The 16,787-nt window shown below is 39.9% G+C and overlaps 1 protein-coding gene across 6 annotated transcripts in view; it reads right to left on the reverse strand.

Moving 5' to 3' along the window:
- Nucleotides 1-16,787, reverse strand: part of AFF3 (ALF transcription elongation factor 3) — a 339,923-nt gene that overhangs the window by 24,331 nt on the left and 298,805 nt on the right. For all 6 annotated transcript variants that reach the window (XR_010826790.1, XM_066984090.1, XM_066984089.1 and 3 more), the window contains 2 exons: nt 13,469-13,670; nt 10,776-10,900 (listed from right to left, as the gene is read on the reverse strand). Coding sequence is in view for 5 of the 6 variants with exons in the window: in XM_066984090.1 (XP_066840191.1) it covers nt 10,776-10,900; nt 13,469-13,670 (327 nt within the window). In the remaining variant the exon portion in view is untranslated. The remainder of the gene's footprint in view (nt 1-10,775; nt 10,901-13,468; nt 13,671-16,787) is intronic.

A 16,787-nucleotide genomic window follows, 5' to 3' on the forward strand; every position in this document is an offset into this window, starting at 1 on the left:
TCCCTTCAGATATTTATACACATTGATGAGACCCTCTCTCAGTCTTCTCTTCTCCAAGCTGAACAGTCCCAGCTATCTCAGCCTCTTCTCCTATGACAGATGCTCCAGTCCCCCAGTCACCTTCATAGCTCCCCCCCCGCCCCGGGCTCCCTCCAAGAGCCCTATATTTCTCTTGTGCTGGGGAGCCCAGACCTGCACACAATGTTCCAGGTGTGGCCTCACCAGGGATGAGTAGAGGGGCAGGATCACTTCCCTCGACCTGCTGGCAACACTTCCTAATGCACCCCAGGCCACCATTGCCCTTCTTGGCCACAAGGGCCCATTGCTGGCTCATGGTTCACCTGCTGTCCGCCAGGACCAGCAGGCCAGCCCCCAGCCTGTACTGGTGCACGGGGTTATTCCTCCCTAGGTGCTGGACCCTGCCCTTGCCTTTGTTGAACTTCATGAGGTTCCTCTCAGCCCAGCCCTCCGGCCTGTCCAGGCCCCTCTGAATGGCAGCACAGCCCTCCGGGGTATCAGGGAGTCCTCCCAGCTTTGTGCCACCAGCAAACTTGCTGAGGGTGCTCTGTCCCTTCATCCAGGTCACTGATGTGTAAGTCGAACAAGACTGGGCCCAGTCCTGACCCCTGGGGACACCTCCAGCTGCAGGCCTCCAGCTGGACTGCTGATCACTCCAACACCGCTGAGCACAACCCCCTGAGCTCTGCCATCCAGCCAGCTCCCAATCCACCTCACTGGCCCCTCATCTATCCCACACTTGCTGAGCTTGCCTATGAGGATGTTGTGGGAGACAGTATCTCCATGTGCTTGGAGGCAAACTTCTCGTCACTCTGAGGAGAAGGTTTATCCTTGGAGAAGGTTTAGCCTTTTCTTAGAAATGCTTAGAGAGTTATCCCTTTGCCCTTCTAGTGAAAATGAGATATATTCCAGAGTATTCACAGAATGAATAGTGATGTTCTTGCTATTCATGATTTTAAGTGCTTGGTTTCATCAAAAATACAGTATTATGCACTTAGCAATCCTAACTAGTTTTTTTTTTTTTTTTTGGGATTTCTCAGCATGTTTATTTAAAAACATTTTTGTGTGAGTCAGAGAAGATACAGATATAAAAATGGGATGTATGAATCAAAAATTCTTGCTGACAGCAGTAAGAGCACTTTTAGATCCATAACAGATTAGTGGGAACAAGGAGGAGCCTCTCAACAGAAGAGGACAGCCATGAATACTTATTTGAGACAATAAGGGTATTTGCTAATGTGTCTACTTAGTCCGTTTCCATCTACTTACATGCACACAGTTTCAAGGAGATTTAATTGTATCACAGAAGGTTAGTCATAACCCTATTTTGAAGAAAAGGAAGGCTAAATATCATTAGATAGAAATAAAATTTGAAGTCTGGATAATTTTGAATGACGTCTGCCCTCAGAAGCTTGATACAAAGAAAAATATTTCCTTTTTTCCATCTTTCTTTAAAATGTTCTCCCTTAGAGTGGAATTTCTCCCTAGCTTACTGTAGCTGGTAGGTCAGAAAGGGGACTAAAGACAGGTTTGTGTCCCAGTATCTCATAACCTACTACAGCTGCAAATACTTTCTGTACCCAGCAAGATGCTAACATTATCTTAATAATACAAACCATCTGGATTTGATTTTGGTCAATTATGAAATAATAGACATTGCAACAGTGTTAGTCTGATGTGGAAAAATAGCTATGTTTTCAGAACCATTGAAAGAATTCTTAAAAATTGATGTCCTGTCTCTCTAAGTCTTGTGAAATGACCCAGGTAAGATAGTTTACTACGAAGAGACAGAAAACAAAGCAAAGCAGAGCAAATCAACAAAGCAGTGGTCTCAGCTCTCTGAAATAATCAAAGTGATGAACCTTTACATGATCCTTTCAAATTCAGATCATTAAAATGTATCCTTTGCAATATACCCTCCCATATGACACTCAGCACTATATATATAATTTGCTTGTTTGAAGCATGGGAAGAGGCTGTAAAAACAAAGCAAGATAACACAATGTAATTATGGTCTATTTATAAGTAAGTTAATTGCAAAATGGTTTTCAACTTGCGGAAGGATTTATTCTCCAGTATGCTTAGCAAGGAAGGCATTAGCAGTAGGCATATACAGCACCGAGCCAAGAGGCCTTCTTTGAGGGCCCTGCTATAGGATAGCATAATGCAATGTGCAAAAATTGAAGTCATCAGTTTGTACTAAGGCCAATTGTTTTGGGGGGAAGCCTAATATAAAAAAGAAGCTATTAAAAGACCATTGTTAAGCAAAGTGTATATATTCACAGTAGGAACGTTTAGATATTTTTGTAGGAAAAATACAAGACTGATTTACATATCAGTGGATGCCTAACAGAAATTAAGATTCATTAGGAAAAAATGGGTTGGGTATATTTTCTTCTAGTTGCTTATACAGTGCTTGTTCAATAGTGTTAATAAACATGTTAAGTCAAATTCTGATCTGTTTATGCTATCTATGCAATTCTATTCTTCTCTAGATCACTGCATGCTAATAAACTTGCAATTCAGATTGCAAAAGTACATGTGTGAAAATGGAAAGCTGAAATACTCTATAAATTTAATACGTTTATGTACACTGCATAGAACTTCATTTCTTATATTATTTTTGAAAAAAATAAGGATGTGCTTCGATTTATTTATTTATTTATTTTTTAATGAGAAAGAAAGGTCCCAAAATCAGTTTTGTTTAGGTTCCCACTGTTGTATATGAAAGTCATTTGTCTTTTTAAATCCAGTATACTAGTTTAAATTATTATGTTATGAAGCAAAGAAGCAAAATAAACCCCTCTCTTCTGTATGCTCCTTGAAGGCAGCAGGTTACCTCAGTTCATGGACATATGAAGACACCTGAAAAAGCTGATGCATAAATTAAGTTCTGAGGATTGCTCTTTTGCATACTGCTTATTTTGCATCTGTGAAGTTCACGAATACTCTATTAATCATAATCTGATTTTACAGACCCTTAAGTTACAGTGACTGAGAACCCGTATCTGTTACAAACATTAAGGTTCAACCGAATTTCCTCTGTAACTTGGCCCCTTTAGAGAAATTGGTGGTAACCTCGGACTGAAGAATTTATAGGTAATCTCACTACATGATAATTTCAGATACTGTATATTATTGAGAGGTGTCTTGAGGAGAAGTAAATCTGTTTCCTCACACAAGAGATTCAGAAAGATCTGAGGATAAACCCCTTTTCAGGTCTTTGGTCTAAGGTTTGCAATCCTTCTGCAGATCACAGCCTCGCTACAGCCTGAGAAGCCAGGGAATAGAGAAAATTTCCACAGGGTTAAATTGGTACTAGCACTGGAGTCTTTTTGTTAGGGTAAAAAGCTTGCTGGTCATAAATATAAACTGAAGTCTGACGGAAAGATATTCTCTGACTTCTGGTTTTCAGGCAATTGAGTCTGATTCTCCTCTTAAGTTATTTGCAACTGTCTGTATCTGTTGGTGTCAGCACTGTCACTCCAGATTTACAAACAGAATTCAGGCCTCTATTTAAAAAAATATTTTTAAAGAAGTCTGACTTCAAATTAACAGGTAAAAACAAGAGCTTTATCTCTATTAATAATTTTGACTGCACAAAAAAACTCTTTTGTTTCTGAATATCTGATTGTTGGTACTTGTAGAAATATAGTCCTCTTCAACAAAGCCAAAAAGGAGTTCTAATACACTGCTCTAATGCATCTCATATATCTCTCTGAAAGGCAAGAGAAAGAGCGTAAAGCATCAGTGCCAACTAAGTCAGGCTGCTGGTGAATTCTCCCTGGGATCAAGTGTCATTATGTGAAACTGGCTGCTCTCGAGGAGAATTTACCTTACTATGTTGATTGGGGAAAGCAATCAAGTACCGTTGGAACCAGTTCAACGCATTCTCAGTCAATGCTAGCCAGTCACCTAGGCACTGCAACAGAATCCAGCCTTTTACAGAATAACCCCCCCATGGCTAGATCTGATAGTACAAACAAGGCCAGGCTTCCTTTTCAGCAGTGGTATTCAAACCATTTATGACTTTGACAAGGGCAGCCTCAGTAGCATGTCTGTGGCTGAATCCAGGACGAGATTTATCAAACAATCTGCTACTGTCCAGAATTTCTCTCACTCGCGTTGCCACCACTTTCTGTGGGAGCTTGTCGAAAACCAGCAGGAAATACAGCATTTCCATTGCTTGTTATGTTGCACAGGATCCCAGCGTGAGGTGAGATGGCTGCGGGCATGGTAATTACTCCCTTTCCAGAAGCAGCCTTTGAGAGTTTCCGGACTGTTGAGCTCCTGAGAGTGGTGTTACTATTACCCAGGTAAAATGCTAGTGTGTGTATGTTTCTCCCTCAACATCCTATTTAGCTGTATGCCATTACAGTGCATCTCTGCCACCTTTGTCTTTTGCTACCTTCTGTGAATTTAATTTACTCCAGTTTAGCAGATAATTGCAAAAACGTAAACTCATGCAGTAAAAAAGGGGGAAGAGAATCAAAAAAAGTGAATCAATAAAAGCCTTACTTCGTACAGTAATTTATCGGCATCTACTGCAACATAATCTTGAAACTCAGCGCAACTGCTGGTATTTACAGAGTACAGTATAGCTGAGACTCAAATATACAATTTTAATTATAACTGCATTCAAAAGCACATTTTTCATCTAATTTTTATATTTTATATGAACTAAATACTAAACTATAGCATTTTCTGCTTCATTTACATAATCTTCCACTTGAACATTATTTCTTACTGTGGTATGGTGCTTTATGAGGATACATTAAAAAAAAACTAATAAAAGTTCAATTAAACATCATAAATGTAGCCAAGTGCATATTTTAATACCCTTCAGAGATAATGATGCTGAAGCGTTATAAAAAAACAAACTAGTGCTTCCTTAGTGTACAACAATTGCACATAATAAAAGCAGCTTAAATCATAATTCTAAATATAGGACCAGTTTCACAACTTTAGTAATCTAGACCCTAAAAAAGTGTGTGTATTAGATGGGAGCAGAAGAACAAAATGAGCAACCTTGGGATTTGGTCAGAGCTAGAGGCAAATCAGAAGATACTGGTATAGCCAGGGCCAGCCCATGTCCAGTTTTAAAGTTGTGCCAGCAGGCCCTGAACTTTCAGTCCAAGTAAAGAAGAAAATCCTGTAAGGGCAAGATAACCACATAAAGTAAAATGTGGGTGCATACTGTCCTGCCTATTTGCTGTTTTGGGTGGGGCTATACCTGGAGATATGTCAGGATCATGTCCGACACGTTGGGTCATAGGGAAAAAGTCATCCTGGGGGTGAAGAATGGGGCTGAAGCTGGGAAGCAGGTATTACTATACAAAATAGTGTTCTCCCCTGATGAATAATGGCCTCCTGCCCATTCCACAACTGAAAATAAATGCTGCTTAACTGCTGTGGCTGGGACATGGCGCACAGGGATCCCATGGCACTGTATGAGGCAGATATCCAGTTATGCGACTCTCATGCTCACTGTGGTAGACCCAGCAGGTCTGGAAAGTTCAACAGAGGAGCGTAATAGAAGGCAGAGGAAGTATTGGTGACCCATTTATAAGGTAGTGCTATAGGCATTTCAGAAACACGGGAACAAAGGATCTGATCGGAGTCAGGCCAAATGTAAGAAAAATTTACTCAATCACACAACTACACAACTGCTATCTTGATGGGCTTAATATAACCAGGTCAATGGCTTAGATTAGATAAATAGATGAATAGTTCAGATACCTAGAAAGACAGTTACTGTTGCAAAAAAAATAGCAACCAAAATTAAAGCACGGCACCTAATTTAAATGAAATGCAGAAAGTTAAAATAAGTGGAGATTCCTATTTTGGCAAAAACGCAACATTCCCCAGAATAACTATGTCAATGTGGTGAAATATGAGAGACTGAGAGAAAGAGTCAAAATCCACTACAAATTCCTGGGCATGACCCAGATTCATGACTTAAAGATATTCATGTGAAATCAATACCTGGACTAAAATATGTGAGGGCAAAGTGTGCATGTGAAGAGGGAGGAATGAAAGAGGTATTAACAATAGGCACTTGAGCTCCTGTATTAAAAGCAGAGGGAGAAAATCTCACAGCCTTGCAGATAAACTGCAGTTGTATCTCTTTTGTTGTATGCTAGATAAATATTCTGAAATCAACTAATTTCAGTAGAAGCTGAGGAAAGCCTTTACAGTCAAACCTAGGGAGAGAGGGCAGGACCACAGCTGTCCAGACTCACATTGTTTTAAAATGTCATGGAATCACACCCTGAGTTCCCAAGAGGCGACTGAAAGCCAAAGGCAGATAGATACTTCTGTGAGAGAGAGTACCTGGCAGCCAGCTCTGGTGATCCCAGCATTGATGAGTGAGAAGCCAAGGTGCGGGTGAAACTGCTGGGTGACAGTACGTGTGAAACCTCGGCTATGTCTGTGCTAGTGAAGTAAACAGAGCAAGGATACCAGCTCTATCATTTGATGTCCATGCTGTTTAATTGCTAATACTCTCCCTGGCACAGCCTTGAGCTCTCTCCCAGACAATGCCTGGGCACAGCTTGGGGACAGCACAGGCCAGGGGCTGTTCTCAGGAGGCAGTGAGTGTTCTTTGTTTTGGGGAGTGAAGACAGTTTAATCATATAACCATAAGCAGTGCTGGATCGCTTGCCCATAGGGACAGAGGAGCGGCATGGATGTAGCCTGTAAGTTCAAACGAGGTCCACAGCCCCAGCTTTTCTTTGGCAACAGGGAATAATGGCTATAAATCCTTTACCCCGTGAGAATCTCCTGCTGGAGCCGATTAAGCATCTATTTCCCACCAAACCAAGCTCTTACAAAGTGGCCCTATAAAGAAGGGGGGTAGGTGGTCATGCAGAGAACAGGCAATTTAATTATTTAATCACCGAGGCAGTGTCTGCTATGTAAGAGCTTAATGTTGTTTTCTCATGAACAGTGTGCACATAAGAAAATTCAGTGCCACAAGTTAAAAGGGAAAGAGAGGAAGAATGGAATGATCAGATGAAGTCTTGAAATCCCCCAAGGCCAAGAAAATGGGAACACCTCAAAGTAAGCGTATGAATTTGTGAGGAGCTTGGTACAGTAGATGTCAGTCTATCTGGCCAGTAATATTTTAGACTGCTGATGAGAAGAAAGAAGAAGGAATCCCTTTTCCTTAACCATGCTCCTAAAAATGTGCTCAGCACTCCAGAAATCTCTCTAAAGACTTCAGAAGACCAGGAGTCCTTGAGGAATTTTGGGCAAGGTAAAGTGTGCTGGACTCCAGCGGTTGTGTGGGAGCCACAACTCATGAGCACCTTTTCCTTTCTGCCTTGAGGCAGAGGAACAACGAAAAGGACACTGAAAATGAGAGATTTGATGTCCAAGCCGAAACTAAGAGATGTGATAAGAAGTTCTCTTCAGCTCCTTATGAGCTTTATCCATAACATCTTTACAGCTGGAATATTTCTTGCACATATGATTTACCTATAGACAAACAAACGCAGTAATGCTATCCCACAGCAGTGCATGTCCCTGAATTTGGGAGAATATCAACCTGTTTGATGTATGTAACACCTAAAACCATAAAGGCACAAAAAAACATTCAGCAAAAGATAAAAAACTTGGATAAAAATGCTAAAGGTGTATTACCTTGCTCCTAGAAGGCCAGAAAAAAAAAAAAGGAAAATAAATGGAAGTGAAAAAACCTCACTCCAAGTTTGAAAGGGTAAGGCACAATGAAAGTAAGAAAGTAATCCTAAGGAATAAGTCATGGTTTAGCCATAAGGAGAAATGTGAAAGCTGGGTGTGCTCTGCTCCTTTCATACCACACATGCAGTATTTGGAGGAGGGTGTGGAACTGTGCCCTCAGGCACCCACAGCATGTCTGTGCTTATCACTTCAAGGACAACAGACTTCGTTCCTAAATGCTGTTATTGGGAATTCTATCATTCAGCGAAATTACAGCAGGACTGAATTTGGCTTGAAGCATTATGATGTAGCCTTTAAAATGTTCTCTTTATAGAGTCAGAAATGGCCAAAAATCCAGGAAATCTTGTTAAGAATTAATACTGGAAACAGCATTGATGTCATTTATACACGTGCCATGCGGGGTACCTTGAAGCATATTCAGAACAGGCAGTAAACAATGGCAAAGCAGGGAAAGTAGTATTTTGGCAGCCTTTTGAAGACTGTGAGCTATATTTACTTCTTTATTTTGATGCATGTGTATACAGCACTCTGCCAAGCAAGATATACTTTTTATTGACCTACTTGTGTTCCAATTTATTGCTAGTGACAGCTGTTGTCAATGATCTGGAGAAAATAAATTGAGAATAAAGCAAAGAGACACTGATTGGTCAAAAAAATTAGTTGTTGTTTTAAATCAAATATAAGAGACTTAGTCTCTTCAAACTATAGAGGCTGATTAAAGCGATGACTGGATTACAGTAGATCAGAACTTCATGGATTATGAGATGAAATAATACATACGCATCATTTTGGACAAAATGCTGCCATTAGGGTTACCACATAATTTTAGAAACACTGTATTGCATTTCTTCAAATATTCTGCTGTGGTAGTACAAGGATTTGAAAGACATTGGCTGCCATGTTTAATTTGATCCTTCTAACATGTGAGTCAAATTTGTTGACACTTAACATTTGCAGCCAGTCCAATCTGCTACATTTCAGTGACTTCTCTACATGGTAATTTCAGAGTCAAGGTCTAGTATAGCTGGTATTCTGGTGGTGTTTCCTAGATACAGCTTGTGGATGACAGTTGCATGACATGAAAATCTCCCTCCTCTAGTTAGCACAATGGGCATTTAACCATTTCTATTTTCAAGGCCAAATTAAGACATATTTGACTTCTGTGTTTTATCTTATTTGACTTTTCAGATTTATTTTTTTTTTATGGGCTGCAAATTGCTCGGGGACATTCTACATGGAAGGCACTATACACCAACAGTTTTATTGTATCTCCCTCTGAAAAGGTGAAACAGTTTTATTGAAGATGCCTGCCAGAGAAATCACATGTATCACTAATGGAGAAAGCAAGTGATAATGGCTTCTTAAATGATAGAGACAGTCAGAAAAAGCAGTTTTCCTATGACAGTATTCTAGGGGGAAAAAAACCAAAATGGTCCCCCAGTGTTTTGTCAGCATCTTGAGGGAAAATCTGATGAAGATACACAATAGTTCTGTTGTAGGTGTTTCTGATTTTATTTTTTTTCTAATCCAAACAGATGAGCACATCCTACATTTTGACTTTTATCAAATACAATATTACCTTTTTGCCTTGTACGTGCGTTTACAGTGCAGAAAAACTGAACAGTTGCAAGTAAATTACGGATGATATAGTATTTCAAGAGATATGAAGAGTTAGGTAGTACTTCTAAACAGTTTGAAGTTTCCTCAATGGAAATTGTTGAATAAATGTGTTGGAAAAGTTGACAAATAGCATGGAGGGAAGTGGAGAAGGAGGGAAAATGAGGATATATACACAAGGGAGAGTTTTCTCCAAAAGGGGCAGAAAGAATGATTACATTTATTGAATTTACATCTCCTCATGACTTCCATGAATGCACGCAGAAATTAATCTCACCAGCCTTCTTTTCTAACATACAATACATTTACATCCTTTAGAAGTCTATGTGAATTATTTACATCTTACAGTAGGAACCCTGGATTCTTGTTATGAGATGCTCTCATCCCTCTAGTTGTCTCTGAGACTAAGTCATATGAATGAGCTTTACAATTATTACAATTCTTATTACCAGTTATTAAAAATACTTGTTCTGGTAGAAAACAGTTCATGAGGAAATAGGGCTGTTTTCCCAGGGTTTCCTTAGGTATATAAGAGTGAGTGATGTGGTGGGTGTAATTGTGGAAGAACAAAAGGTGCGTCAAGGTCACACAGCTCATGGAGCTGTATTTGTTAGAGGCAGTCTGAGACATAGCTTGAACAAAATTTCTTCTACACTAGCCAGAAAAATCAGTATTTTCAGGCCAGAATATTACTAGGCAAAAAGAATCTGGGTTTTCTAGATATTAGGATTCCAACATTCAGTTTCACCTTTATACTTTATCTAAATAAGATCATATCCTAAACGACCTTGGGAAACAAACCAGCAGTTTTAATTTACCAAAAAGAAAATAAAAACAATTACAAGCTGAAATTATTTTCAGAGGAGGGCAGGGATGTTTGAAGGATGTACTGGAGGGGGGGAGGGGCAAGTATCCCTTCAGATACTCATGCAACCACTGCTGCTTCCTACTCACCCTGCCTTTGTAATACCTTTTTTTTTTTCTTTTTTTTTTTTTTTTTCTGAGCAGCAGTAGCAGTAACAAAAGCAGCTGTCAAGGCTCGAGGATACAAGGCTCCCATCTGTCCTCTCCCCTGCTTCAAAGGGCATGCAAGAAGGCATCCCCTCTCACCCTGCCTTGATACGAATGTGTACATGTAAGTAGTCTGAGGTGTACAGAATTAATATCTGAGCCCTAAGAGCACTAAATAGCCTTACTCGTAGAATGGTAGAATCATAGGATTATAGAATCACGGAATCATAGAATCATAGAATGGCTTGGGTTGGAAGGGACCAAAATCAAAGACTTCATACAGTATGTCTCCTTCATTGCTCAAGGTACAGCATTACTAAAATACTACTGGGCACGTCTCAACATCCTGTTGAACAAATGATATTTTTCTTTTTAAATGCAGAAAACTACATTGTTTACTTTATTTTAAAGCCATCTGTACTTACATATCGTCAAAGATAAGCTTTGTCCTTCTGCAGTCCCTGGGCGCGCCAGACAGAGGTGACCAAGGCTCTGTTTGGGACTGTGGCTTATTGCAGAGAACGTTTTCTGAATTGATGTGAGTTGCTTTCTAGACAACAAACAGCATAGAAGACATTGAGGAACTGGCTACTAACTTCAAAAAAGCAACTAATAAACAACAGAGTGTCTTTGCATTGTGTTATAAATTGCCAGTTAGTTTTCCTACTATTTCATCAGGGAGTATGTATAACTGTCCTGTCACCGATAGCCATGAATTCACAGATATCACTCAGAGCACTTTGTAAAGGGCTCGAGTTTCAATGCGATGTACGGACAAAATGGAGCTGAGCTATCAGTAACTATCAAAATGCTCTGTGACACAGTCAGTGAAATTATTAAAGAATAGATCTGTTGTGGTCATTTAGAAGATCGAGTTACATCTCTAGTCTTCAGCTTCCAAACTAGCATTGTACCTAGCCCCAGGAGAGCAAGGCTCGCTTGTTTGACTTGTTCCACACCGCACCGCTAATGTGCCTGTGTGGTGAGAATTTGTCACCCAAGGCCCAGGCTTTTTTCTTCTCTGGGTCTCTGATAAGCTTGAAAGATCACTGCTCCGTACCACAGCTGAAGCACACCTTTCGGCAGGGTCTCATGCTTTCTCTCAGCTGCAGCCCTGTTCTTCATGTGGCCTCATGAGCCCTTCATACCGCCTGGTGACCTGCTGTGTGGGCAGCCATGCACTGGTACAGTGCAGAGCAGGCAGCCTCAGGTCGTTCTTGGTTTGTAACCACTGCCAGAAATCACTATTAGTTCTCCTTCAGGTGGAAGATGGAAACTTAATAGGGAAATGGACAAAAAGTTAAAATGGATAAGAACAACTCCCCGGCTTGTGGTCTCTAACAGAAATTCAAGGGACCACTCAGGCATGCCAGCTAGATACCCAATGGGAAGATGGGATAAAACAAAGATAAGTTTAACATTTATAGTTCATGAGCTTTCATATTCTATATGGCACATCCAGATCAGTTCAGTAGGCTAAAGTTTTCAGATGAATAATCAGATACATAAGAATTTTATTGCAAAGGTTGTTAAAATGTTGACCAAATGGTGCATTGCTAGGCTATGCAGAAAATCTCAGTGAAATGCATTTGCTAAGGGTGTGGATCATAAAGCAATCACCTTCTACTTTTGATTTCCAGCACATTTGCCTGTGAAGGAATTTAAATTGTTTTCAAGATATCCAGTGAAGACTCATATCATTATAATTCTGAATGGGTTATAAACCTCTAAACTTATGTTTTAGAAGTTTAAATGTTTAAGAATTTACATTTAATCCATGAAAAGATAAATTTATCACTACTATATGTTAAAATGCCTTTTTATTGGCATATTTTATGCACTTAATTTTATTTCAATTTACCAAAAGCATCTGTGAGATATTTTTGAAAAATATAACTTACAATAACTTGCTTTTTTAATGTCTAAAATTAAGATTATATTTACTACCTCTCCCTTCACTGTCAAAAGAAAAAAAAAAAGTATATACATCTGACTTTATGGGCAGTTATCCCCACAGGTTCCCAAAAACAAAAGCATCTGGAAGCGACCACTGCTACAACTCAGGTATTTTCTTTTCCTGAAAGTTGCTTAGGCACAAATACTTAGGCTTTTGAAGCCTCTTATTTTTCAAATAACATATAATTAAAAAACAAATAAGCATTGAATAAAATATATAAACCATTTCTGTAGCAAGGGGAGGAGCGCGGGCCTTTCTAGCAACAGAAGATTGGCTTAGCAACTTGACTGGATACTCCAGCAGTGCACATCAATAAGGTGGTACCCAAATTGCTTCTTCACATAAAGGTATTTCACACAGAGCTGCCAGGGGAGGACATGACAGTATTCTGTCCTTAATCTCCTAATGACAATGTCCTGCAGGTTGGAAGGTACAGTACTATTTTGAGAGGTGAGACAGATACAAATCCCCTCAACCAGAAGTGCTAACAGACTCTTTACTCCAGCATCCTAATCACAGAGCTCATGCATAAATGGGGGGGAGCATCTACTCCCACTCTCTCTGTGCTCTAAAGGCAGTGGCTAACACCTGGTTTAGTAATAGCTCCTTACCTGGAGCGGGTCTCTGGACACATTTAGTGTGATCAAGACTATGATGGGCTAAGTCTGAATGTCTGGACTCTGGTGGAGCTGAGTTGTGAGGCTGGTGCTAAGCTGGTCACTGGTGTCAGCAATAAGCAGAAGTGTCTGAGAATGTTTGTTGGAAGACATACAGGATTACCTAACTGCAGGCACACTTACGGTTAGGCAGTGGCTGAGTAGAGGCCTTATACATTAGAGGCCTTATGCACTACACTTTTGGATGTACGGGTCTTGCATTATGCCCAAGCAATACTCTAGAGGCCTAAATCCATTCATTTTGGGCCACTAGCAGTTACTTTCTGCTTATGTAGCCTTTCTTATTTGTCTAATTTACAGCCTGCCTTGTTGTCTTTCTTCTGTGCCTTGCTAAACTCGAAAACAGAAAAACTGAACTTACAGTACAACGTTCATTATTGCTTTTTTTTTTTTGCGTAACATTCTGCAAAGCTATCATGGACTGCAATACAAAGTAAAAAATATACAGCTAGGTTTTATATTGTGAACAACAGCATAAACTTACATTGAAGTCTCCGGGATGTGGCTGAGACTGGATTTCACCCTTATGTTTTTTGCTGGAGGAGATGGAAGGTAATAGACTGCTGCCATTAGGTCTGCTGGAGGAAGTTAAATCATCGTTGGAGTATTTGTGTTTTGATGCATCAGAGAGGGGAGAGACAGGTGACCGAAGCATTTTCTCATTTTTATTTATTGGTATTGCCAAGCTGGAAATGGAAATTACAGTAATGGAGTGTCACAAAGCTGGCTTTGAGAAAGGTAAATGTTTTATATATTACCAAAACTTTGAATTTAAAACCTGCTGGCAGGATAAAGTCTATTGGTATCTGGAAACAAGCTTACAGTATGGGGACCAAGAGTTCATTTACAAATTTGTATCGTGTTTCTCCTCTTTCCCTTCAAGGCAAATTGTAATTCTGGAGTTAATATAAAGTCTGTATCAGAGTACTTGAAAAAAATACAGAGATAAATGGCCACTTGCTCACCATCTCTTAAGGGATAGCTAGAGACAAAGATTAGGCTCTGAAGTGTAAGGTTAGGTTATGGAGCCTTATTTCACCATTACAGGTGACAATTTATAAGCCATGGCAATAAAGCCATACGTGAACTAAAACAGGAAATGTGTTTAAAGATGACTCTGTTGTCTTTGTGCTCAATGACCAGCTTTTGGTAGAGCTGTTTATACTAATCTAACACAGATTTTGAAGACAAAGAAAGGTAAGCTGGTACTGCAAACAAAAGGAAACACATGCAAACAGTAGTCACACAGCAATATGAGCTGCTCCATCTTCTGAAGAAGAAAGCTACACTCTATTTTCAGCTTTCATTTATTTGAGGGAAGTTTTGGATAAGAAGTCAAACAAACCATAAAAATATCCCCAAAATAAGCTTTAGTTGCACTAATTTGAAAAAAAATATATATATTTATCTGAAAATTTTAAAGCAACACACACAAAATAAACATTTTTTAATGAAAATGGTTTGCATTAAGACTACAACTGTGATTAAGGTCAGACAGACTATTTTAACACAATACCTTCCCCTGTCATATTCCCCTTTATTCAGCCTATTACTTTTTATGGACAATTCTCACTTCTTTATAGTTACTGTATCAGGCAGTATACACTTAATGGAATTGCAAAAAGGAATATGGTACAAAATACACTTTATTTCTGTACATCATTTCAGAGAACGGAGCTAATTAAATGTGCACTTATCATACATTTGTCCATTTATCTGGCATGTCTTTAAAAACTATCTGTGAGAGAAGCCATAAATCATAATTCAGAACCGTTCCTGTTTCGCACAGTGTAGTACTTTTAAAATACAACATGAACTGTTTTACTTTAATGACCAATGCTCTTTATGAATGCAAGAATCAGGGTGTGTAAAATGGACAACTGTGTTCTTCTTTTCCCTCTAAGGAAAATAAGATCTTTAGGACTGTTTTCAAAGTGCAGGCTGATGCTGTTATTTCCTTTCCCTTTTTTAAACATAAAACCATGCCTTGGCTAGCCATGTTTATACATCACTGTCAAAGTGCAGGGCTACAGCATCCAAGAGAAGCCATCATTCCTTGGAAGCCATTGCTCCTTGGAGGGCTCCCACCCAAGCCTCAAAAGCTTGGCCCAGGGCTGGTGAGGGGTAGATGCAATTTCTAGTTGTGTGGCAGACCTTTTGCATGCCCTCTGGCACTTCGCTTATGCCCACCAAAGTATACTGTGAGCAGTCAAGCTGCAGCAGCACGACCTTATTATACTGAGAAGCCGTACAAAACAACCTGCAGTGAGCTCTGCTCTGCTGAGACTTGGAATAGTGGCACCGGATGTAGGTGCAAGATATTTAGGGTATCTCTGCCTGACACTGCAGCCTTTTGTGTCAAACAGGGCCTTCGTCAGTCTGCACATCAGGTTGTAGTTCTGGAATATAAAATGCTCATGTCTGAAAGTGTTTTTGCTCCCCTCTTTGCTACCAACCCCTAGCTGTGCTGATACAAGTTTCAGACAAAGTTTCTTGAATGAATTTACAGGAGGGCTTTACATGCAGATATGCTGCTGGCATAATTGGAGGGGAATGTGCTAGAATGAGTGCCTGCTGGTTGCAAGAGGGACAGGATGTCCTGACACACATGCTGCTGGTTTAGCTACAGCCTCAGTAGCTTGATATCGTGACCTATAGTAGCATAAAACACCTGAACTTCTTGGAATTAGGGCAGGCCAAGGAAGAATTAGGGGGTGAATATTCATTTAATATACATTTGCTACCAGGAGTACCTAATACAATGTTTTTAATATACAATTTTTAATACAATTACAGATGCACAAATAACATAATACACCCTCAGTCTAGTTGCATTCCATGAACTACCACGGCCACTCTTAAAGAGTTTGGTGTGTTCAATGAGAACTACCACAGCTGGATTAATGAGCTAGTGCAGTTTATTAAAGTAACAGATACACAGGTTCTTTGGATTGCCTGTGATAAATTCACTGTCTGCAAAGCACGTGCAAATACCAAGAGTATAAGTAAGCCTGGCTACAAATGCATTTAAAGATATAAAGTGGCTCTACAGAGATTTCTAAGTTTCCCGGGGAGGCACTTGGCATAACCAAGTCTTCAAATCTTACCCAAAGGCGTCCCAATAGGGGGGAAGAGAGGCTCGGCCTGTTGACTGATCCCAGAAGTCAGAAGGTATCTTTCCTTATGCGATGGTATCTTCCCTTACATGATGGTATCTTCCCTAACATCCTCTCTCCCTTAAGCTAATTTATATCATTTTTTTATCTTTCAGGTGGAGCTTGAGTGACTCTGGTCATACATACCTTTGTTATGATTGGTGTGAAATTTTCTCACTTTGCTTTTAAAGGTGCAGACTAGAAAAATTTAAAGCGAAAGCTCAGTGAGGCATGGTTACACCCTGGAGGCGGGTAGCCTTCGGGATGGAGGTGTGTTTTGGTATTATAATGATATTATAATGGGAAAAGTTCACCAAAAGGACAGCATTTTGTCAAAAATGTGGCAGGCTGTTGGCCCAGGATAACAAATATGCAGCTTATCGGTTCTGATGTACCTTCAAGTTCCCATCTTATCACAGAGCCTGGCCGCGGTGTCTCCACTCCGCTCCACCCTCCGTACTGTTCCTCTTAGAGTCAGCACACCAAGTTCCCCCAGTGTGGTCAACATCTAAGGTTGGAGGCCTAGGGAACTTCTATGGAATGCAGCTACACTCCACCCTGGAAGTTTCTTCAATGCTATACCTTTTCTTTAAAATTTGAATATGAGTTTAATTTCTAAGTCACCTCTGGCAATTGTTCCACACAAGA

Source organism: Anser cygnoides, chromosome 1 (genome assembly GCF_040182565.1).
Source record: "Anser cygnoides isolate HZ-2024a breed goose chromosome 1, Taihu_goose_T2T_genome, whole genome shotgun sequence".
NCBI classification, from domain to species: Eukaryota; Metazoa; Chordata; class Aves; order Anseriformes; family Anatidae; genus Anser; species Anser cygnoides.